At 42.0% G+C, this 25,199-nt stretch overlaps 1 protein-coding gene across 5 annotated transcripts in view; it reads left to right on the top strand.

Moving 5' to 3' along the window:
- The window catches only part of LOC6533724 (MOB kinase activator-like 2), a 38,958-nt gene extending 14,624 nt beyond the window's left edge, over positions 1 to 24,334 (top strand). For 2 of the 5 annotated variants that reach the window (XM_015194741.3, XM_015194743.3), the window contains exons 2-4: positions 20,839 to 20,999; positions 22,482 to 22,578; positions 22,646 to 24,334. In XM_015194741.3, coding sequence (XP_015050227.1) covers positions 20,839 to 20,999; positions 22,482 to 22,578; positions 22,646 to 23,708 — 1,321 coding nt within the window. In that variant the 3' untranslated portion in view covers positions 23,709 to 24,334. Of the gene's footprint in view, positions 1 to 5,399; positions 6,493 to 13,999; positions 14,165 to 20,133; positions 20,742 to 20,838; positions 21,000 to 22,481; positions 22,579 to 22,645 lie in introns of those variants that run through there. The other 3 variants (XM_002094393.4, XM_015194742.3, XM_039374621.2) reach the window with 3 other exon arrangements.
- The last annotated feature ends 865 nt before the right edge of the window (positions 24,335 to 25,199 follow it).

The raw sequence follows: 25,199 nt of genomic DNA, 5'->3' as shown, positions 1-25,199 counted from the left end.
TCTGTCCACTGGATGAAGCGGCGGCATCTTCAACCGTTGTGAAGATGGAGAGGAAGTTTGGTAACTGGATACTGGTGAAAATTGCGCTGGTTTTTCTCCGATTTTCCCTTTTCTCCGCCTGCCTGCCGGCAAACAATTTTCGGCTAGTTTTGCAATCGACTCCCACAGCCCACAGTGTTTCCCGCATTTCCCTGGAAATGCCGCTGGATTTTACTATAATTTTATCTCGCAGCTTCGCTGTGTTTTGCGTTCATCAAATTGAGTTAGCAAAATTACTATAATTTTGTGGGAAATTTTATGGGTCAAATTTCAGCTGTGTTGACAATGCGCCGCCATCTAAAGCAGCTAAAAAAAAAATACAAGAAAACTAAAAAACATAAAAGTGGGTAAAGCAGACGCGCCGCTGACCGCAGCACAATTTTTTTTTGTTTTCCATATTTTCGTTTTGTTTTTTACTAATTTGCTTAATTAGCGCGACTTACACTCATAAATATATAGAAGTGTGTATATATGGGAGGCCACGCCGCGGTTGTATTTTTTTTACACGATTTAATTGGGTCTATGTATTTATTTATTTTTTATTGTTTTTCTCCGCGGTAATTTCAACGGGCCTCTTCTTGGCGTTTTATTTTGTTTTATTCGGTTTTGGCCTTTCTTATTTCTCTCACGTTTCGGGCCCAGTACAAGTTTATGGCGCAGCCTGAGAGCGCCGTCGTGAATGGATTGAATTGGAGTTTTCAGCTTGTGTTCGGAGTACAGTGAAACGAGGTACAGTGGAGCAGCAGCAACGGCAACAGTTGGTATAGCAATCCGGATCGAGGGGCCCCATTAATGCTGGAAACGTGATGTTTGTGCGGCTTTTTGTGTAACTCGCCGTGAGAACTTGGCGGCGTTGCAATCGTTCAGGTTTCGCTTCGTTTTAGATGACAGCTGCGAATTGAATCGTTCAATCGAAGAGATCCGATCCAGCAATTGCAGCACGTACATAGATCATCGATCCACGGATCCATGAATCCATGGTTTTCCGTTTTTCTTTTGTCTTTCGCCTGCAATCGCAGGCCCATTTGCATACTCATGTACTCATTTGTTCACTCACTCATATACTCATATACTCAGATACTCATACTCACACACTCAGATACTCACATATTCACATTGGATTTGCTTGGATCGGCGTTAATCAGACAATTGTGTGTGGCCTTCGGAGTGTGAAAATTGCTGCAATCGCTGAACGCACGAAGTACGCATGATCCACATGGATGGAGATGGGGATCCATCATCTCGGGGGCACCGAGCCCTTGAAACGGGGGCTTGGCCAATCTACCGATCTCAAAAGGGTCAGTGGTGGTACTCCGAAACCATTTTCAATGTCCAATGGAGCGCTTAAGCCAGAGTTTTATCCAAAACGCAGAAAGCAATCACAGCTATTTGATCTACTTTTCACTAACACTGAATTGTAGAAAATCTAATGGTTTCGATCACCATGTTCAGTTCCAAACTAATTTAGAATATTCGATGATCCACAACAAATCAGATTGTTTCCAACCCACTTGATGATATGCCATAATTCAGTTGCAGTGGATTTACAATCAACAGATTGTGTGTCGAAATATCGGATTCGTTTCAGCTGTACTGATTATAGGAATTATAAACTGTGATCCATTTTACTAGATATTTTTGGAATAGCAACAAGATATTAGCTTAAACTGCTTTAAAAATAAATCATTACAAATGGATTTCTATGCCAAGCACTGAAAATCTTTAAAATAGAGCGATCAAAATACTTGTGTATTCCATAAATAATAAAATGCTAATGTAGATTTTGCAACATTTTATGACTGCAGCACTAACGTGGAAAAGCTAAATGTGTGGACTTTACAAGCGATGTGGAAATGCGGTGTAGAATCTAGTACGCAATGCTCTGTGCCCATTTCAAGCGATTCCCCTGCGAAGAGACTTCTGTTCCAGTAAACGATCGAAGTGGTAGCGCCAAATCAATTTCCATTTCTAGTTAATGTGTGTAGCCACACACTGTGTGTGTGTGTGGTTGAGTGTGTGTGACCCCAAAGCTGGTTAGCCGACTCTCTAGATAGATAAATAGATGGATATATCAGCGGACATCAACCGAGAGTGGAAACCGCAAAGCTAATTGCTTATGCACAGCGCATAACCTTGCCACTCCATGACACTTCTTGCTTCGCTGAGTACTGAGTGGCAAGTACTGAGTACCAAGTATCGCGTACCGAGTACCTCGTACTCAGCAATGAGTATCCGACTTGAGAAACCCTTTCAAGCGGGCAAAACCGAGGGTTGTGGAGTGGAGAAAGCTTTCATCATCATCATCATGATTTTTGTGCAGCAGAGGTAGCAGCCACATTGAAAAGGAATGGCGGAGAATGGAATGGAATGGTTTGCTGTGGCAGTGGCAGCTTGGCCAGGCTTAATTGAAAATTCACAGTAATGCCAGCTAGAAAACGACAGCTGCTGCGGATAAGCAGCAGGAAAACAGGGAAAAGCGAGGAAAAGGCCTCACTCGAAGCAGAGAAAACACATTAAAATAATATAATTATATCTTCTTTTTTTTCATTTTTGTTTTTCCTTTTCTTGTCTTGTCTTAGACTTTTATACCGACTTATATCTCTTCACACTTTTATTTCGCTCTTAAGCGATTTATTTCTTATTTCTTTGGCTTGAGTTTGGCTTTTTGAGATTTCCGCATGCTTTGTCAACCGTGAACGGGCACGAACTTTCATTTTAAAATTCTCGAAGCGTGTTGCGCACTAACCGCCCCATTTTCCACCAAAAACCGAGAAGAAAATAAAAACCCGCAGTGTCAATTGCCGGTTAGGAGTTTCGAAAAATCCCAAGTGTCATCATCATCATCATCGTGATCAACTCCAACGCGCAGAGAAGAATTGTTTTACGCTTTTGCACTCGGCTTTCTATGGAAACTTTCATGGCTGCCGGCTTGGCTTAATTCTAGCAATTTATATGGCCAACAACGTGCCTTACAAATGAAAATAGAAATGTCGAGCCACACGGCGCATCATCCAGAATTGCATGCATGTAATTTGCTAATTAAGAGAGTCATAGAAAGTTTCCCCTTTCCATTGTCATTTCCATGGGCTAGAAGTGTCTTACAGTCTTACAGTCTTACAGTCTTACAGCCGCCAATCCACAAGACGTACTTTCGGTTTTCTTGGCCAGGTGGTGTCCGGCACCACCCATCATCATCATCCGGCCAATTTAATCTCGGCTACTCGCCAGTTGTGAAAGTTCCCAGAGACCCTTGGGGGAGAGGTGCCAAAAGCGAGGCCATGCTGCTTTTCACACCTTTTTCTTTTACTTTTCCGCAAGCTATCTGTATACTCGTGCCTTCTACAATATATACATGTATTTATTATACTACCCGTATTAGTCGTAGTCGTCATCTCGCTTGTCTCGTGCCAACTGAATCACTGAATCACTGAATTCGCTCATCGGGCACGTTGTCCGTTGTGTGGCAGATAAGCTCTTTCTTGTTTGTCATGTGCCGGGAAATTCTGTGGCATATTCATAAAGCTGAAATCCATGTGTCATACTCTCGTACACCATGTGCTCTTGTGATACTGTAATCTCCAGCTTGAGCAGGGCTTACTCTGCTTAGCTGACGTCCAGCAGCAGTGCTTTATCTCAGCAATGTGGGGTTAAATTATGAATATTTTGATTCAAATTATATTTCACTTGCTTCATGTTGACGCATGAGTATTGACATGGGATTCGTAATAAAACTTTTTAAAAGGAATTCATCAGCATTGGCTTTGCTTGTTTATAATCAAAATATGGAAACGGAAGAAGTAAAAAATCTTATTTTATCTGCAATTTCCCAAAATTCCATGGTAAAAGTATCAATCATTTGCACTTCAATTTACGTCCTAAAAAATGTCCTTGCTGCTTGATTCTTCACTGGCCATCCTTTTGTATGTCTAATGCACTGCCATCGCCATCAAATCGATTTGCATTTAGCAAATAGTTTCAAATGTTCCGCCACCCAATCAACTGCCAATCTTGTTAGCCTGGCTAGATGGCCCTTCTCTTTTGAACATGGCTAGGGTGGACCCAATCCATTAAATGTGGGTATTTGGGTGAAGGTTATCGCTTGTCCGACTCCTTTTTTTCCCGACTCTCTGCGAGTCTTGAGTCAGTTTACTTTTTTTCGCCTTCGTCTTTGTGGCAGCAGGTTTTCCAGTTTCTTAAAGACCCAGCCCATTTCTTGGCCCGAGCTTCTTCTTTAATGATGTGTTTTAATTTTACTCTGTCGTTTCGCTTCTTTTTTTTCTTTTTTATTTTTTTTGCCAGCCATTGCGTAAGCAGCGGATGACGCCGCCTCTTACTTTCTTTTTCTTTTGGCCTGTGCCAGAGTGCCGGAGTTAAGGTCTTAAAGTATGACTTAAAAAACCGCATAAATAAGAGACAATTTGAATCGAATGCGAAAAGGAACTCTGAAACGGCAGCAGCACGCTCTTCAATGGGTTTTTTTGTTTATGTTTTCTTTTTTCCATTTATTTGTACAATTAAATCTTTAAACTTGCTGTTTCCCGCGAGTGTTAAAGCATTTGCATTAATTAACTGCAGGGAAGAGAGCGAGAAAAAGCCAAACAAATAAGCTGCAAAAGTTCAAGCCAGCACAAAAAGGAAGAAACTTATAATTTATTGCTTTAGTAAATCTAATTAACATATAAGCGGATTTTAGCTTAGCAACTCACACAAACACACACACACACTCACGCGCCTACTCAAATCACTCAGCATTGCGAATTTGTTTTGCATTTGTTTTTGTTTTGCGGTGTGAACTACGCAACGAGTCGAAAAACTCACGCGATCGCGTTTTCCAACGACAAATATATATACATTTAAATATATATATGAGTGTAGACAAATATATATATTTGAATATGTGTATATGGGGGATTTATGCCCGGGGAACGCAAAAATAATAAATACAAATGTTTGTAGCACATGGCATTGCCATACACTGTCATCGCACTGTGGCAGATTACCGAACAAGAATTTATTACAAAATTGGTTCGGCCAACTCGAATCCCGTGGGATTAAGTGGATTAGACTTTCGTCAAATCGATTTCGTATATTTAGAATGACATCTCGCGGGCTAATTTATAATCTTAGATGGGGTAATAGCTATATGGAACAGGTTGTTGGTTTTACTCTGCAGTTCTTGTGGAAAAATTTGAAGCCGATGAATGACACATACTAAGCAAGCACCACAGAGCACGAGAAGTTTACAATCTTTTCATTTGTTTCTTTTTGCCATTTCGCCAAAGCAACGCAAAAGGGAATGGCCAAAAAAGTTGAAAGTTCGGGCTTAAACCTAATGGCTTGTTTGTTTTATTTTCATTTAGAAGAAAGTTTGCCCTAAACAAGAGTGAAAGATGGAAAAAACCAAACTCAATAAGATTAAAGTGTGTGCAAAATCAGTTAACAGCAGCAATAGAAGCAACAACAAATGAGTGAATTATAGTGACAAATGAATAAAAGCGAAAAGTGACAGTGAATAATGTTGAGAGCGCCCACTCAGCACATCGTGCAAATCGGCTTCGGAACGAAGACGACCACAACAACCACAACAGCAGCAGCAGCAACAGCAGCAGCAGCAACAGCAGCATCTGCAGCAGCAGCAACATCGACAGCAGCAGCAGCAACAACACCAAGCGGCAAGCAGCAGCAGCGGAAAACGCTGTTGCAACGCTTCCGGCAGCAGCAACACAAGTTGCCAAAAGTCGCAGCAGAGAAGACACATGACACAGAATATTATTTCAAGCAGCAACAGCAACAGCAGCAGCATCAGCAAACTTCTTCCTATCAGCAAGGCGACAATTGTTTGTTGTTTCTTGCAACAGCGTTGAACTCAAACTCGGAACAGTTGCTGAAGAAGCCGAAGAAGAAAAAGGAGTCGAGCAGCTACAATTTCGCAGCAGCACTGAGGCGCAACAAGAAGCCAAAACAGCAGACGCAGCAGCAACTGGCAACTTCCACGGACGACGACGACAGTTGCCGCAGCATCAATAGCATCAACAGCAACTGCAGCAGCAGCACCAGTGGCGGCAGCAGCCACAGTTTGTCTAATAGTTGCATTAACAATCATAACAACACTCATTATAGAAACAGTAAAAACAGCAGACACAGCAGTAGCAACAACAACGACTACAGTGGTAATTACAATTGCAAAACAAGCGAACAACAAGCGTGGAAAGCCAGTGCAGCACAACAACTGCTCATTAGTGATCGGAATTATCCCAGCAGTATCAACACCAGCAACAACACCAACAGCAGCAACAACACCAACAGCAGCAGCAACAACAACCACAGCGGTGGCCACAACATCATGTCACCCACCTCGCAGGCGCCCACCCGAACCTCCCTCTTCGATTCCTGTCATCGAAAGATCCGCCTGATCGGCGGCGGTCCAGTTGCCTTCTTGGGCGGATTGGTTGCGTAAGTTATTTCCCCCCACCTCCTCCCTCCTTCTTCTTTCCAACTGACATTTAAGTTGAATTCATAATTTTATTCGCGACTCACAATAGAACCGTATGATTTGTGATTCGTTTGGGATTATCATAGTACCAATCCGGTCTTAGAAGTTGCTGTTCCAATCTTTCGCCCATTTAGGTAGCCAAGGTTTCCAGTTATAATGCGTCAGTTGCGTCAATCACATTGTTCGCCGTGTTATTAATTACCTCATTTTGGATAATTTCTTATGGCACGTTTCCAATTATTAGCATATCTAAAAAACTGGAACTAAAAATATACTGCTACTTAAGAATATAAATAAACTCAGGTTCTATTATATGTATATAATAGCACTTGTTACTTCATAGATATTCCAACTCTTTACAGTACAAACTACGTTAGTTTGGCTAGGAGATCTATTTATTACTTAATAGTTAATACCATCCTGAGAATGATTTATGGTCCAGTTTGCGAATGCCCACTAGTATTTGGATTTGTATAATTACTGCTAATGTATTACCATCGCCATTACGCTTGTTAGCATTCACTCTGCGGCGATCAACTTTCTAAGGTCACGTCACGCAGAATTGCACAAAGTTATAATTTGTCCGCATTAGGGAAATACTTAAGATGCCCGTGTCAGAGGTCGAACAAAGGAAGCCGAAATGAAAATGAACAATAAAGAACGCGAAAAGCAGAGCAAAGCTAGAGATAAATGTGGTATTTACTCATTTTTATGGCTTTAATTGCGAGCATTTCTCAAGCGGCTTTTGTAGAGTTTTTATTTTATTTAGTGACCACCAAAAGCACTCTGTGGTGCAAATTCAAGGTTCAAGCGGCAATTAAAACATCACAAGAGCGGAGGCAGCCAAGAAACAAACACGCATAGAAGCCGAAACAAAGGCGGCCAACTAAATATATGCAACTAATACATACTAGGCCTAAAGGCAACGAAAATGCGCCACGAAGGTCACCAGAATTAGGTGGTGACCCAAACCAAACCAGAGCTCTGCAAATGGAAACTGTAACTTAACAGCTGATGCTGACTTATTTCCTTATTTACCATGCCCAAATTTAAACAATTCTCATCAGCAGTGAGCTTTAGGTGCTCGGTGATTGCTGATCTGGCTATATTTGAAAAGCAAAGTTAAACGAACTCTCAAATTACCGAGGTGAGACAACCGCAAAGCGTTGACACTCTGCCACCGAGCTCACAGAGTGCGCTGAACTGATAATTAGTTAGGAAACCAAATATTGACACACATGAGTATGCATAAGTGCCACAGCAGTAGAATAGAAATACTCTATTAAACGGCAAGATGGACAAGAGCCGCAGGTGGGAGTTACGTTCTGAGTAACAACTTATTCACTTGTTTGAGGGTCGTCTTTGTGCATGCAACTCACATACTCACATACTCACATACTCATACATATACTCACTTCACCGCCCCCCAAAACAATGACTAACAGTATGGGCATACAAACTGAGTAAGAAGAGGCGGCAGAACCGCATAACAACAGTCATTTGTTAAGTAAGTTTGTGGAGGGAAGACTGTGCCGCATTAGGGGGCGCATTATGAACATGATAATGATAAACCTGTCAGGCCGACAGGCTGACAGACCCACAGAGAGTGTCAATGGCACACTAAGCTACCAGGCCCCAACACAACTCCATCTCCAAGCTCACAATTTACATAATAATAATGCTCAAAAGTTTTGATTGTCTCATTTGCTTTGGTTTTCATCAAGGAGCCCCAAAAATTTGAATAAAAAAAACCTATGTAAACAAATAAAAATTTAACAAATATAAAACTGACAAAAACTTCACTCTTTATAAATGAGTAATATTGTTTTCGGTCGGCCAAAGACCTCTTTTATGGCCAACTGTACTTTGAAGGTAATTGAAGACAAAGGAATATCCACATGGTGACTGGTTTACACCTTTAAAACTTCCTGCTTTTCACAATATGCCGATATGCTAATTAAAAAAGAGAGTAGGATGTATGAACATGGTATTCTTATTGGCAATCATTGGTTAGCACGTTTAAATCACACTAATACAATGTCACTTGGTCACACTTAAGTACAAGGTGCATCATATATATTCTTGGGCACACTAAAAAAGATGCCTCATTCGACCACTCATTCCTTAAGCTGTCTAGCCAGCTAAAATATTAGTTCGCTTTCTTGTAAGAGTTTCACCAGCTCATTAACGAAGGAGGTGGACACCGCCTCCAAGTCTTGGGTATTATTTTCCCCCTGGGCACCAAATGCCTTTCCAAAGGTCCAGTAAGGTACATACACACATGTTACTTGCACTTTTTTCCCATTTTCTTGCTCCATGTCTGGGCATTATTAATCTTGGCCACTTTTCCCCTGCCCTTTTAGCCAGCTGCTTAACTTTGGCTCGTTGGGTTTTTCGCTCCACATGCTTGGAGCCCCCAACTTGGGGGCTTTATCATATGGCTGGAGAGCGAGCTCCGTTGGCTGTTACCGTTTCTGCTCCAGCTGGTCGCTAACGTTTTAATTTCCTGTCCCAGTTTAATATGTTTTGTATGCCGGACTTTTATCGCTTGCCCATTTAGCTTTTGCTGATTTGCGATTTACGAGCAATCAATTTTTGCAGGGCGACAGCGAAGAATAAGCGCCAGATTTCCAGATATAACTCTAGATGGAGCAGTAGACTTGAGCTTTCCATTCCCATCCATTAGTACTACCGACTGCTAATCATCTGGGCCTTAACCCGCAGCTGTCACAGCACCTTGGGCACAGGTATATATATTCAAACGAGAACAGGTGCTCCGGCGATGCCAAGCTTCTGTCGCCGCCGTTCATTGACACTCCACGCACTGGACCACTTAATGACTGACGAACTGGCTAACTGACAGACTGGCTAACTGACTAACTGACAATCTGGCTAACTGACAATCTGGCTTACTGACTAACTGACTAACCGACTAACTGACTGAAAGGGAACAGCTGGCGAGGAGACAAAGACAAAGCGCCTGCGGATCAAGCTCGAATTAGTGCAGCCAGCAGGCGTATCAAGGTATCCATCTGGAGTTCATTACAATGGCCCAACTGACGGCCAGCCAGCGAGTCAGCGATGGGGAACGGGCAATTAGCTCTCAGGGACTCCAAGAATTAGAACTGGCGAAGGTTTCTTGGCATTAGTTCTTTTATTGCTTTCAGAAGCTTTAAATGGCTTTTCAGAACCTTTAAACAAAGTCTTGGCACACATTTATAAAGTTATTTCTTTGCAATATTCATAACGAGTGCTTTCTCTAATACCACCCAGTAATATTGCCTGGTCAAGAAACCCAACTGGGTTCATTCCACTCCACTTCCACTTCCGAAAATCAACGGAACTTCGAGAGCTGTATCAAAAGTTGAGAACAATTAGTCCATTGAGAGAGGAGCAACAATTGCCATTAAACAAACTAGGTTCCTACAATTTCGACCCCCCGGTCCCAGTTGGCCGACAATTGTGCAACGGTAGCCGGCGGATAACGTTAGTTGCCCAGATGCTGGCTGTAATTATTTGCCCATTAGCCGGCGTATGGCGAATGTTGGAGATTTGGAACACGACTTTGGGTTTAAATGGGGGAGCAATGCCAAAGCGGCAAAGGTCAACGGAAATTTCCATTTCCCAGAACTCAAGCCAAAAAGATGACAATGGGCGACTTGACAACCTCATGAACTTGCTTTCAACATAATTGCAGGTGTGCCCAGAGAAACAATAGGTGTTGCACTAAGTTCTAGCGAAAAAAAACTGCATCTGAAGATTTTCTTATTTTCCTTAAGCCCATTTACAAGAAATAGGCCAAAAGAGCAGCTTAATTAAACTTATTAAAGTTCCATTAAAATGTCAGTAATATCTTGAGGATATATGGTCTCCTATAGCTGCAAAAAAACAGTTGAACCTCGTTAAATTCGACCTAAAAACGTAGAGAGCAACCCGGACCCCTTTAAAGTTCATTAAAATAAGAGCATCATTTGTTAGTTTTTATAAACCATCTACGTTTGTTTTTGCCCCAAGTAATTGCTACCACATACAGGTGGCTCATAAAACCAAGTCTTTATGGGTTTTCTACAGTGTATTTGTATGGTATTGTATTATTGTATTGTGTTTTCAATTTCACCCGCATGCAAAATTGCAGAAACGGAAAAAGTGAGTAACGACGCGGCGACGAGGCCCATAAAAGTTTACCTTGACTTCAAGCCAAGTTCCGGCTGTGGCTCATTTACGTGTTGGCCAGCTTTTGGCGCTCTCGCTCGCTCTCTTGGCCGCTTTTTAATCCATTTAGCCACATGTGATTGCCCGATTGCCATCCATCTACCTGTCCAGCTGAAGCGTCTCTCTTTTAAATACTTTCCATTATTATTATTATTTTGTGTCTCTCGCTTTTGTCTTCATCAGCGAAACATTAATGTCAGTTGTCGTCACCTCCGATGCTTTGGCAGTGGGGCTTTGGGGGCTCGGAGTTGGTGGGGTAATGAGGTGGGGTCTTGGCCAAATGACTCACCCAATCCACACACACACACACACTGCTGCACGTCGGACAGCTGCTGTCGTCAGCTGTGTGCGAGAGAGAGAGCCGCTTGTCTAAGCCGTCTTCTCTCTCGGCCAATAGAAGCTAGTTACCAGTTAGCAGTTACCAGTTTGCAGTCAGCCAGCAGTTGCCTCGTTCCCAGCACGAAAACTGGTCGCTCTCCCAGCAGGCGATTCTAGTTATACCCATCTATTAAATTGTAATGGGGCATACTGGACTTGTGGCATTCAAAGAAATACATAAATTGTGGGAACTCGTTCTGGATCTCTAAATATAAATGAGCAGCTTATCTTTGAACAGCCAAATTATTACCTAGATCAGCGGTTTATATACATAGATTAATAAGAAAGTAATAGGAAAGAGTTAGACTTACGACTTTATATAGTGTATGCATATATAGCGTATATATGTACCTACAAGTATGTCTAGGATCTTCCTTTAGAAGTTCAGTTTTGAGCTATATATACTATATATTTTATATACACCTTAGGTACAGAGTATGCCTTCGTTACCCAACTGTTTGCCAATGTTTTCGTATGCTGAATGGGTGCCGCATTGCCAAACGGGCGAAACGGTACTTTTCGATTTATTGGCGGGGCTTTTGTCTTGTGCCACAGAGAAAGAGATGGCGATATGGGGGCATATAGGGGGGAGATGGGGGCAGAGGAAACATGATTGGGATTCAGACACATTTTGGCAAAAGCTGATTCATATCGGCGCTTTTGGCCGTTTTCCCAAACTCAATCCCCACTGTCATCCGTTCGTGTATCCAGCGACATCCGCCATTGACAAAAAAAATAACGTTAATTAAAATGTATATTTTCTAAGCTCTTTTTGCCATGTCCGTGTTGCTACACAGAGAGAAAGCAGGTAGTTATCGCAAAAGCAATTAGAACCACTGAAAGTGCCACTAATTAGTCTTTGAAAATCTCTTTGAAAATCGTAAACTCTTTTGATATGATAGAAAAAATTCTATTTTATTTAACAAATAAAGAAATATATGTTAATGAGCCATCTGATTTCCTCAGTGCACTTATCTTTGTTAATTTGTACGACGGTAAACTTTTGTCTTTGTGCTTGATTAATGCGTAATTTTGTATTGTTAATTGTGGCACACATTTGTTGGGGTCGGCGGGGGGTAATGAGTGGGGTGGAGTGGGGTGTGGGGGGTATGGAGCCGCTCCCACAGCTTGTCTACCGCGTAAATGGAGCGTGGCTCTGATAGATTAATGCGTTCGCCATGAGCTGTTCTGTGCCACAGCTGCTCCATTGTCCGCCACCACACCACACCATATCCCCATCCCCATCCACATCCACATGCAAAATCAATAAAACCCCAAGCTCCACAATTCGCCCGACAAATGCAGCTAGTTCATCGGGCATAATGTGCAATCCGCTGCTATTGTGCAGAAAACAATATAATTAAATTGGTATTTACTTCCCTGTATAGTCCACCCCATAAATAGACGCACAATGTGTTTTAGTCTGAAATGCTTTTACATTTGTTGCACTTTTGTAGTACACTTCATCATTTTACTTGTCGAAACAAAGACCTTTTATCACAAAAGCACAGAAATTAGTTAAGCATTTCTTTGGTAAAAGTTATATACTATTTCGCCTTTTTCTGATTTGTTTAAAAATACTTACATACCATAAACGACTTTCATTTGGCTGAAACAACCCATTTTTACCAAAATAATTTCGCGTAAATTATAGTCACCAACGCTTTGAATATTTCTTGTAACTCAGCGTTATATTCATGTTGTGCAGTCCTAATTGAATAAATTTCGAGTCATTTGGCCGTTTTTGATTCTTTTTATTAATTTATGGCTGCAATTTTGTGACACCTTCGTCAACAGTATGAGATGGGAGATGGGGGAATGGAATGATCATCAGTTTGAGCAAGACTAATTGAAAGCCACAACGAGCAGGCTGAAAACAACACGGAACAAAATGAATATTAATTGTTTTAAATAATTTTGAACTTGGCAAAGGCAAACGAAAGCGCTGATGGGGCAAACAGGCAATTTGACGAGCGTTTTTCCCTCCCGCTCTCGCATTCTCTGCCCTTCTATGTATCTCAACTTGATGTTTATTCCGCTGGCAAGCAGCTGTTTTATTGCCCAGTACAGTCTTTAAAATAAATTATTTTCATAATTTTCTGAAGTCAAATGGGGCATTTAAGGATTTAAAAGATTTAAAAAAAAAGGTTTAAAAAAATTGTATTACTAATATACATAAAAGTAATGATAATATATTTGTTATCATTTATTATCATTTATTTTCTAAACCAATATATCATTAAATGTCTTTTAAAAGATAAGAATTCATTTTGCCCCCTTATGTATGCTATGAATATTTAAAACCTGCAGTTTTCGTAATGGTTTTCAACTGAACTTAGTGACATTGGGTTGGGTTAGCCAGGCTCCACTGTACACATGCTTCGCCTGTTTCTGTCGCTGTTTCTGCAGTCATCATCGACATCGCGATGGGACATTCGTCTGCGTCATTCGAAGCTGAAAAGAAAGGAAGGGAAAGAGGCTGCGAAAAGAACCGAGAGACGCGTGTTTGCATAACAAAATTTATGTGAGCTTCGTTATATATTTTTTGCGCAATATGCAATATGCAGTATGCGATGTGCAATTTGCAATATGCGATAGGAAAGCTCAAATGCAAACTGCCGTTACCAATTTCATTCAAAGTGCAGCAATAGAACGCGAGTGCGAGAGCGGGAGAGCATCGGAACAGCTGATTTCTGTGTGTACTCTGCTCACTCTCTCGCTCTCTTTCTCGTTCTCGCCCCTAATGGCAATGGCAATGGCTATGGCTCGGGCCCTCTCTCTCCCGCGCACACAATCAAAGCGCGCTGCGCCGCGCCAAAGGTGCGCGTCGCGACAGACGGACAGTCTTCTGATTCCGCTGCCGAACGGCGGGCGCACGCACGCAGTTGAAAAAAAAAAATAAAAACAGAAGAAGAAAACAAGCAAAAATCAAAGGAAGCCCATTAACATTGCCAATAAAAACAACCAAAAAATAAAACAATAAAAATCGGAAAATAATACGCACAAAAACAATCAGAGATCACACGTTTCCTTCGGCTAACGGTACGCGTCATAATCAACAAATGAAGCAAACTAAAGCAACTAAGCAAAACAACTCAAGTCCACAACTGGGTGAACTTCAAGTCAAAGCAAAACAAAATAAGAAAACACAGCGACAAATTGTGGATCAGTCTTGTGATCACTTTTGAAAATGAAGCCAAATGAACTTGTTCATTTTCAGAGGCTAAAATGAACGCTGTGACACGTTCATTCTAAGCAATCAAGTGTTTTGGCCAATGATATCACATTTTATTAGCTAGATTGTACAAATGCAAACTAAATGTGATTGCTATAGTGCGAAAGTAGTGATTTGAATGGTCCAGCTTGGTCAGATTTGTTTTCTGTGCCCAAAATCGAACCACAACCGGCGTCTGCGTCAGCGTTCACGCAAACGTGAACGTCAACGGCAAAGGCAAACGGCAGCTTCAGTGTTCGCGTCACCCGATTGTTTCAATGGACTTGAAAAACGCGTTCGACACCCGATTAACCGGCCCCCCGCCCGCGATTTAACCTTCAATTTGAGTTTGGTGATTTGTCGCCAAGTTGTCTCTTTTTCTCAAGTTTCTGTGCACTTCAGCCACTTCAGCTCTGTGACAATTGCATAGTGGCAACTATATGTATTTATATCTATAAAGCTAATTGGTTAATGTGCTGCTTCTGTATACAATCTAAAAGCTCCATCCAATCAAATAATCTTATCTTGAGTTGTGTTCAAAAAAAGCTCTTGATTCGCTGATTGATAGCTATAATTGGCGGCAAAGAAAACGCATATTGTTATGTTATAATATTTAATTTTACAGCTTGGCTTGGCATTTTTTTTAGTGCTGTGACTCATGTAGGCAATCTGCTGATCAGAAAAATCTTAGTCATCAGCCGTGAAAAACACGAGAGGAAATAACCTGAGGCTATGCTACTATGTGATAACACAATGTATCCCCAAAATGAAAAACTGATCAGCGCCCACCTATGTGCAATCGTAGATCGATTCGATGCCGATCGTTATCGATGGCAACAGGTTGGCGGTTGGCTGTTGACTTGTCATTCACGGTTTGCTTAATCGGCTTTACTACGATTTATTCCGTGCACTTTCCCGCTTTTCCATGTGTGCCTCATGCATTCGGTTGACTCACGAATTGACATCGATCAAAGGAGGGCAGACACATCGCCAGTCTTTGTACTTGACTGTGTGTATCGTCTATATGTATATAGTACATATGTCTGACCAGCCCGCAATTGTGGTTAATTAAGCGCCCGATTTGCTATGATAATTTATACGCACTTGGGGAAACCTTTCGATATTCATTCTATTAATTGACCAACTTTTGCTTTTTTTTTTACACTGCGACGCTGTTTGCAAAGGTGTGCTGTTGGTTACTGGGCCCAGTAGACAATTACCATCCGTGCCAATCAAAATAAGCACTCGTCCAGTAGTCCAGTTGCGGTGAGTGCGGTGCGGAATGGTGTGAATCCAACTGGATAAATGCACCGCTCGATCGGATGACGTAACTCGCGGCCGGTTGAGTGGCCTCTAGTGCCGCCTCCGCTATTATGCATTCTGTATGAATATATCTGGCGGGTGAACGGTTCCAACCGGTTTCAGATGCAGATACATTTACAGATGCTGCTGCATCTGAGTGATGGCAATGGCAAATTGGCGCCGAGATTGTCAATCTTGATACAGTACAAATCCCCCCCTAAGGCAAATCGAGCTGTTGTTCCAGAGAATAAATCAAAGAGTGTCCACTTTATCAGTTGTACACTCTTTGCAATTGAAAGACTGATCTTTCTTGAGACCTAAATTAGATCAGACTCAAGGATCAGAAAGGAAACCAATATGCTGACTTGGTGCACTTCATTCCATTTATCTCGAGCTCCAGTGTAATTTAAGCCAGCTCTATTTGCGTCTTGGGCTCCAAAGAGTTGCTGGCCCACATTTGGCTTGTGCGGCGTGGTGTCTGGCCTCTATGTATGCCATTTACTTCAATAGCACCCAGAGCTATCGTGTATCAATGAGACGTTTATGTGATGCCATTATTCTGTCACGTTTCCATGCTCATTTCGGCAGTTTGGTTTTTTTTCTTTTATTATTTCAGTTTCTGTATCTTGAACTGAGCCCTTTCGTGGCGAGTGTTGAGCACAAAGAGCCAGAGTCAGACCACAATATACATATATTTTGAGGGAGACAGAGCCCAAGACGGAGCTAGTTAGACAGGCCATTACATCATCCCCATCATGTCATGATTGGGGTGACATTCAACCAAGTTTGCGGCCAATTCAGGCAGTGAAAGCTCCTTGAGGCAGCGCAGTGAAACTTCTAGAATTTTGTCACTTTAGCAGAGTTAAATGTATATTTCTTTAATAGCACAATATGTTGAAATAAAAGGTCAAACCACTTGCCTTGTAGGGCGACTTATGATTCCCAACTGGTTCTAGTTTGATTTATTTTCGGTAGTGTCCATATAAAATATAACATCTCTGAATATTTTGTGCTGCTTACGCTGTATTCAAAGCAAGTAAAATGTTTTTTCTTCGAAGAACATATTCAAAGTGCCATGTCTGTCTGTCTGTCTAGTAGGGCAGTTGTATGGTAGTTGTTCTTCCTCGTTTTTCGCTGTATCTTATCAGTCGTTTATTGCTGTTCTTGTTGTTGTCTTTGGCAGTGCGGTTGGTTGTTGCTTGTTGACTGCATTCTGGCTATTAACTTATCGAACGACTCGGCTATATCTCCGCCGCCGTGGTTGTTGTTATGGCAATTTCAACACCTTCGGCCACTTACACCGCAGTTACTTTCGACATCGTTAACAACAATAACCCCTCACACCCACATGGAGTCGTATATAGGCGGCTATATAGCTAAATACTTGCACACACTTGATAGCAGTTATGGAAAACCACTGTGCGGAGGAGCAAAAGGCGGGGAAAACTTTGGTCTTCGTCTTCCATTGTCTATTGTCGTGGATGTGCCTTTGTTTCTGGGCGTAGTTTAGACATCGTCTGACATTAAGCAATATTTCCATTTTCAATTTCATTTCGCTCGCTGTTCTTCTGTACTAATCAGCCCAGTTAGTACGTCGAGCAATTTGCCCGATTTCATCACCATTATAATCAACATAAAGAGCTATTTCGTAATAGACAAAATCAGAATAAACATAGTTTCTTATGTGTGCACCATATGTGTGTCATGCGGATGGAAATTTTGCAGAAGTCCTGTCATGCTGAAATTCCTTAATGTTTACTTTCAATTTAACAATATATCAAACGTTTAAATATCAGAGCAAAATGTGTCATTGCAGCTATTAAACTTATAAGCGAAATAATGTGAACCAGAAATAATCATTAAAATTATATATTTAAAATTTAAGGCTGTATTAAGAATGGGTGTAAATCACAGTCACGCTTTTGCTAAACCAAATCCAAGTAAAAATGTATAATTAGCAAAATGAGAGCAGAGATAGCCACCTGAAAGTTGAACGCTTTTGTCTACAATTTTCGAGTGACTGGCGATTTTCGAGAATGATATGCATATGTGTATGAAAAGCAGCAGCTACCACCAGCACCTATTTACAATTAATATCTCGTGCGATGGGGCAACAGCAAAAGCCTTTTAATTGATAGATCAATATCACGATGATTGCTTTTGTGCGTAGCATATGGCGAGCGAGGCCTATCGCAATAATTTTTTGGGGTAAATGGCACACGAGAGCAGAGTCGGGAAAGCCCGTGAGCTTATCTAAAATGATGGAGTTGCGGTGGGGAGGTGGGCGGTGGGAGGTAAATGGACATGTGTGTTCAGGGCCACTCTAATGGGGCTCATATGGCCCAATTGCCAGTCCCTACGCTTTACCAACTCCCTGGGGTGTTGGCTGTTTGGTGTTTGGGCCATATGCTGCGAATCGCCCGATGCGCTGAACAGAACAATAATAAATATAAGATTAGGTCAGGTTCTCGACCATTTATGGTATATTTATATATTGAATTCCCTTGGCTCTTTGCTCCTTTTGCTAATTGATTCTTGGCCCTGCTCTGAATATTTCAAACTATATTCGCCTTATCTGCGACAAGGTCAAAGCCAAAGCCAAACCCTCCCGCATTTAGCCGCTCTTCGTGCCAATATGATTAGTTCGAATTTCAATTCTATTTATCACGAATTTTTTATGCACCCATTTTGGCTATACCTTTCCATTTCGATGTTTGTGGCCTTTAGTTTTAGGCTTTAGCTCGACTCGTAGCGACGCCGCACGAAATGCGATATAAAATCCAAACGTGCCAATATATTTGCGGCCTATTCTGCGATATGGAAGCGAGGTGTTTATGTGATAAAAAAACGAAATACGGGGATCTCCATAAAACCCTCATTTTATGCGGCTTGTGTAGTATGTGACGTTGCCAAGGAATTTCTTGTGAAATTGCCCAGAAACCGAGAGAAGTCAACTTATCGCGCCACACAACACGTCACTTTGATTGGCACAGTGTGTAAATTGTGTGTGCGAGCGTGTGTGTGAGTGTGTGGGTTAATGGTTTGTTTGCCAGTAGTTCCCATTCGATCGGAGGAGTAATAAAGTCGTCGCACGAATCGGTAATCGACTAAGAGCTTTTCCCAGTGAACGTGTTTTACAGTTCACCATCTTGAAAAATGTGTCACATGAGCGGAGGGTGAGAACTGGAAAGGGAAAGTTTGCAAATCGAATGTAGTTGGCTTTAAACCTGATTTAATGTAACACGGATGTACAAGCCTAAAAAGAATCCTTACTGTAACAAATTTAAGTAAATATTTTCCGAAATGAACCAAAGAAAGTACATGCACTTAATTTGCATGTATTTGTATGTTAGCGTGAGTGAAGGGTTAGATTTCCGGACGAATCAAGTGCTCCACGTCCTTGATTACAGGGTACAGGGCGCGCCTAGAGTGCCGCCAATCTTAGTGTGCCATCGCAGACTGCATCCGGCCATTTAAATTGGAAGGCGAGCACAATCCATTCACGTCGACCTTTCGTCGCCTCTGACCTGACTCGCAAATTTGGTGCGACAAAAACGAAGGTGGCAAGGAGGTCCTTGGCATTATTTGGCACTTGATGGAATAACTATTAGTTAGAGTGCCACCGCTAATGCACCATGCCCCATGCCATATGCCACAACCACATGCCACTTCATGTGGCACTTAAATGCGGGCGGATTTGCATTATCTGAATGAAAAACTGAACTGGAAAGTCGCTTGTCTGGGGGTTACCTGTTAACTGTTACCTGTGCTCCACGCCTCGCCGCCTCCCAGCAAATAATGGTGAACAAAAGCGCACAATTGTCTGTTGTTCAAATGTACACACGATGACTATATATACTTATGTATATATAAAGTCCAATGCATATGTATATACACATGTGTTTAGGCATTTCGAGTTTTATCAGCACGCTTCGCCGATATCGTGCGGGAAGAACGGGCGGTGGGTGGCATAATTATAATCACAACTAAGTTTATTTGTTTAAATGCCTAAAGAGTCGCATTTGCCACCGTCTCTCCGCTCGACTGATAAATGTTTATTAAACTCGGTTATGCCCATGAGCACGGCTACACACACTTTTTTTTTTGAGTTCTTTGCATAAATATAAACAGTATGAGAGCAAATATGAAAAGACTTGTTGATTCTTAGTTTTGATAAGCATTATGCTTTTTGTTCTTTTGTGTTGGGGCGGTTTTGAAACTAGCAGAAGGCACGTGATCGAAAAAGATACCACGAGTATGAAGTTTTTGATATGCCAGCTAGTTCTTATGGTAGAAAGCGTATCACCATTGTAATATATATTATATATATATATAATAATATATCAAGAAGTGGTTTTCATAGCAGGGATTTCTCGAGGCTTTTGAATGTCATGTATTTATGATATCAACCAATTTGTAAGTCTTGTTTTGATATCACCGACTTCACTTCTAAGTTTTCAAGGTTGCAGGTTTTTCCTTCTTAAGATATAGTAATGTTGTAAGGCGTCCAAACTCCTTATCTATCAATGAAAAACAGTGCTAGCTCATGGGTTTTCACTTGGGACACTCTTCTTTCGCTCTCTGAGTTCCAACGAATACCACGAGTTCTTTTTTCTGGAGCGGACAGAGGGTTATGCTTTTCAAGCGATAACATTTGAAGCCAGTCACTTGGGCGCTACGGAGCTTTCGGTTTGCTTTTGCTTCTGGTTCGGATCGGTTGGGTTGGGTTTGTTTTTGGGCTAAATGTTTCCCTTACGGATCGCAGGAGGCAAGATGACCAAAGCAACGTAAAGAATACCAAAAAATGAAAGAAACTCTAAGCTCAAAGGTGCCAACAAGAATAGGAGTAACGTTTGTGTCTGAATCGGATCCAAAGAAAAGGCTAAAAAGTTCGCCATCAACGTCGACCTCAACGATATCAACAACAACAACAACCACCGCATCGCCCCCACCGCCCCAAACTTCTTATGTGATTAAATGTCTGTTGAAGACCGCTCGTTTTATGTGGCAAGTGACGACAATACCCTCTAAAATCGGTGATACCATTGGTACCCTGTACCGTTATGCTCAGGATTCAGTTGATAGTTTTCTATGCGTAGCTGGGTGAGACTCCTTCACAGATCTACATACTTTTATCATTCAAATTCTTATTAGTTGCAAAATTCTTTACTTAACTGGACTTTATCTTTTGTATTTACAGCAAGGCCCGTCGCAAGGAACGCGATGGCGATCAAAATTCAACAGACACCAAATTGTATTTGGAGGAAAGTGTCCTAGAACGTAAATTACCTGAAGCTGATCTCAAAGCCCTGGTGGATCTTCCAGCTGGTTTGGACTACAATGAATGGCTAGCGTCACACAGTAAGTATCTAAACTGAAACTTAAAAATATAAGAATACATTCATTGCCACCCACTCCTTGCCAATTGAAGTGCACGTGATTTTGCGGTGTTTTCGGATTTCATTCCAAATTGCCTCTATTTACTCACATCTGTCTCATTTGCCTCCATTGTTGCTGGCAGCTTTATCGTGTGATTTACAAATGAGTTTAACGAGCGTCGTCAGCTGCTGTTTGGCAAAAGTTTGATAGCCTAATCGCCAGTGGCAACGGTCGAGTGCCCCGATTTACGGAGTGCTCCCCACGGTGCACTATATGTGCATTATCGTCCAGCCAATGAACTTGAACAGAAGATTTCTGTCTGGACGATAGCATTATCTGGCTGCAGTTTAAGAAGTGCAAGGGTAGCCTGGAAAGTTTCACATCAGGCCATTTCTTTGTTTCTGAAGCTTATTGTACTAGAAACGAAAGGATATTTTCCTCTGAATTCAAATTAGGGAAAATACTAAGTTTCTCGCTGAGTAAATCCACTCATTGCTTTAATTAGGCTTTAATAGACGTCTAATATCATAGCAAAACCAATATACGGTGAGTCACAGCCTAATTGGCTGGTTGCCCCACCGCCTGGAGCGATCTTTTTTGCTTACATCATTGGGCGGAGGAGAACCGAATCGATTTTGAGAAATTACATCATCTTGTAAATAATCTGTGTGCTGGGTGGCAGAATGCAAATTACACAGCTCTTTGTCGACTCAAATGAGGCAAATAATTGGCAATGTATCAGCAAATTGTAGCCACAAGAAGCAATCCCTCTGTCCTCCGTTTGCCCCACCTCCTCCTTGTCCTCCAGCGTTTTCATTATCATCATCCTCCCTTCGGTTTTGGAAAAACAATCAAAGCCAAACTGTTTGTCGTGGGCGATGATCAGGGTCATTTCACGTCGCCCGATGGCGTCAGCTGCAAGTTCATATGCAAATTTAATATTTGAAATTGCTGACTTCAGAGGCACATCTCCCCCCTCGCCTCCCGCTGCCTTCTTCAAACTCATCTGCGACTTGGGCCAAGGAAAGCGAGTTAAGCCATCGGTTTATTTTGCTCCAATTTCCGATTCTGCTGGCATTTCATAATGCAGCTCTTCCACTGACGTCATGGGAACACTTGTGCCAATATTGGGTCGGCATTGACCTTACCGGGTGGTTCCGCTCAATAAATATCATCGTATGCTCACTGCTGGGCCTTATCACTGGAAAGCAGACACTGAAAGAAACCAATAAAACCCGCAGCCGTCGAATTTCGATTGATAAGATTGCTGCTGCTTTGAAAGTAATCTGTGCACCAGCTATTATTAACCGAAGAGTTGGCCACTATTTAGCAGGTTGTTGATCTTTAATTTTAATGCCACACAACTTTTTAAAGTATTTATTACATTAGTTTTTATTATAGCTTATAAGTAGATAAACAATATGTTATTCCATATCTAATTAATAATTCTTACCTTTTTTGCAGCCCTCGCTCTATTTGAGCACGTGAATTTGGTCTATGGAACTATTAGTGAATTTTGTACACAATCCGGTTGCGCTGACATGACCGGACCCGGCAACAGGTGAGTCCTGATCCCATATTTCTGTTCAATCACATGTATTAACTAAGTGATATTTTCTTTGTGACAGAACGTACTTATGGTTCGACGAGAAGGGCAAGAAGACGCGCGTCGCAGCACCACAGTACATCGACTATGTGATGACGTTCACCCAGAAGACGGTCAGCGATGAGTCGATATTCCCAACCAAATACGCCAACGAGTTCCCCGGCTCGTTCGAGTCGATTGCGCGGAAGATACTACGCTTGCAATTTCATGTGATAGCGCATCTGTATGCGGCGCATTTCAGAGAAATCGCGCTGCTCGGCTTGCACACCCATCTAAATCTGACGTTCGCGCACCTCACCGCTCTGCATCGGCGCTTCAATTTGATCGACGAGAAGGAGACGGACGTGCTGCGTGACCTTGAGGTGGCCCTGCGCCTCACCGACGACACCGGTGGATGCCAGGATGCTACCTCCACGACGTCGTCGGTCCATGACCACTCCTCCGGCGATCTCCACCATCAGGCGCTGCAACAGCAGCAGCAACAGCAGCAGCAACACCATAACAGCAGCAGCAACAGCACCTCCTCGGCGGAGGCGTTGCACGTCAATTCACAAAGCAACAATGGCAGCACATCCGCCTCGGCATCGGTGTCCCTAATCGATGGCGATGCGGTGGCGCCGCCAATTTGCACGCAACCCGAGGCGGGAGCGGGCTGCAAGCCAGCGGGCAGCAGCGGATTGCTGGGCGGTATACTGGGCGACCTGACCAGCGGCGAATTTGGTGATACAACGCGCTACTGCACCTCGGCAGTTCCTCAGGCGGCGGCAGCAGCGGCAGCGGGTGCGGGTGTGGGTGGGGTTGGGGCAGCGATCGGTGCCACGGATGCTGCCGCATTGAACAACGGCGCGGGCGCACTACATTTAAACTTTAGCAACAATAATAACAATAATCATAATCTGAATCACCATCACCACCATCATCACCACCATGGCCACCATGGCCACCATCATGCGGCCCAGCAGCACCAGCAGCAGCAACAGCACAGTGGACTCATACAGTGCAATGCAGCAGGCGGCGGAGGGAATGCAACAGGGGTAGCCACTGGCGGAGCAACTGCAGCAGCGTCCTCGACCACCACGGCATAGTGGGGTAGTAGCTACAAAGAGAGCAGCAGCGGCGGCAGCGGCAGCAACAGCAACAACAAAAAACATTAGAAATACTAGATTTACGCAAAAATGTTATTTAATGTTACTTCTATGATCCTAAAGTTGAAAATATTGTAAAAATAATAAAAAAAAAAAAAGAGAAAACATTAAAATGCATAAACAGCTAATTGCAAACAACAAGCGCAGGCATTACATAAATGACACACAGCTACTAAGTTATTCAAAAGCTAATCGAAGTTGGCATCGTAGTTCCGTAACGTTGATTTAGATATGTACTTATTGTATAGAACGACAGAGAAGAGCTGCAAGCATAGAGTTTAGAGTTGTCGCGTGCTTATGCTTTACACGTATTTTAACCTTTCTCTTCTGCAACAAATAAAATGTCCTGACTGAAGCCAGAGTGCAAATGCAAAGTCAACGCCTTCAAGGCAATCATAATAAAGAGTTTTGAACTGCTACAAAAGATGATAAGAGTTCACTTTTAAAAAATTATACAGCAACAGAATGCTCTCATTTCGGCTTGGTTTTCTTTGTATATTGTTTAAAGCCAAACTTCATACATTATTTACCTCAAGAAATACGTTTAATAAACCTAACTTATATAATTATAGTTGTTTCAAAACGTAGCACTTTCTAGTGACATCACTTTTTCATATATTTTCAGTAACGATTTTTAGTAGGCTTCCAATTAGTTGGTTGTTGTTTAAGGAACTGTAACTACATTATTTTGTAATATATTGTGTTTTAATTCGAATCTAAGCAGTCACATTTTAAAATAGACCAACTACTGGTTCAATTGTTCAGGAATATAGACACACATATTCTACTAGGCGGTGAAACGCGTTTTAAAATAGCTAACTCACCCGTATTTTACATGCAGTGTACTTGGCACAGCCAGCCTGAAAGTATGCACCGAAAAGTTAACTACACAAACTGCAGAATGGCGCCTATCAGTATGCACCAAATATGTCACAACTTACGTACCACACACACACACACCCACAAATCGCACCGAATAATCTCCGAAAAGTATGCAGCGGAAATCACAATCCACACGTTGTTAAAGTATGGCAATTTTAAACCAAGTTTGCAATGATTGGAAACATTTAATAAATAAATATGTAGGGAGATAACAGATTTATGCTTCGGATTTCTAACCAATTAAACAGACGGGACTTGTATGTTGTGCTGTATTGTGTTGTGTTTATATACCCATAACAAGAACCAATGGCAATGAAAGAAACTTACTTTAGAAACAGAAACAGAAGCGCTCGACGTACTTAGTATATTAGAAGCCAATTTTTGTGTATTACAACGGTTCACCTGTCCCGATGTAGATAATTGCAACTCGATCCACTCCAGTTTCACTGAACTGCTGTCCAGGCCTAAGCTACAAACAACTATACTCTTAACGACACCCACTTTCAATCTGTTGAACTTTAAAAGCGATGCAATGAACTCGAACACAAA

Source organism: Drosophila yakuba, chromosome 3L, assembly GCF_016746365.2.
Source record: "Drosophila yakuba strain Tai18E2 chromosome 3L, Prin_Dyak_Tai18E2_2.1, whole genome shotgun sequence".
Lineage (NCBI taxonomy): Eukaryota > Metazoa > Arthropoda > Insecta > Diptera > Drosophilidae > Drosophila > Drosophila yakuba.
This window is presented reverse-complemented; position numbering and strand designations above follow the sequence as displayed.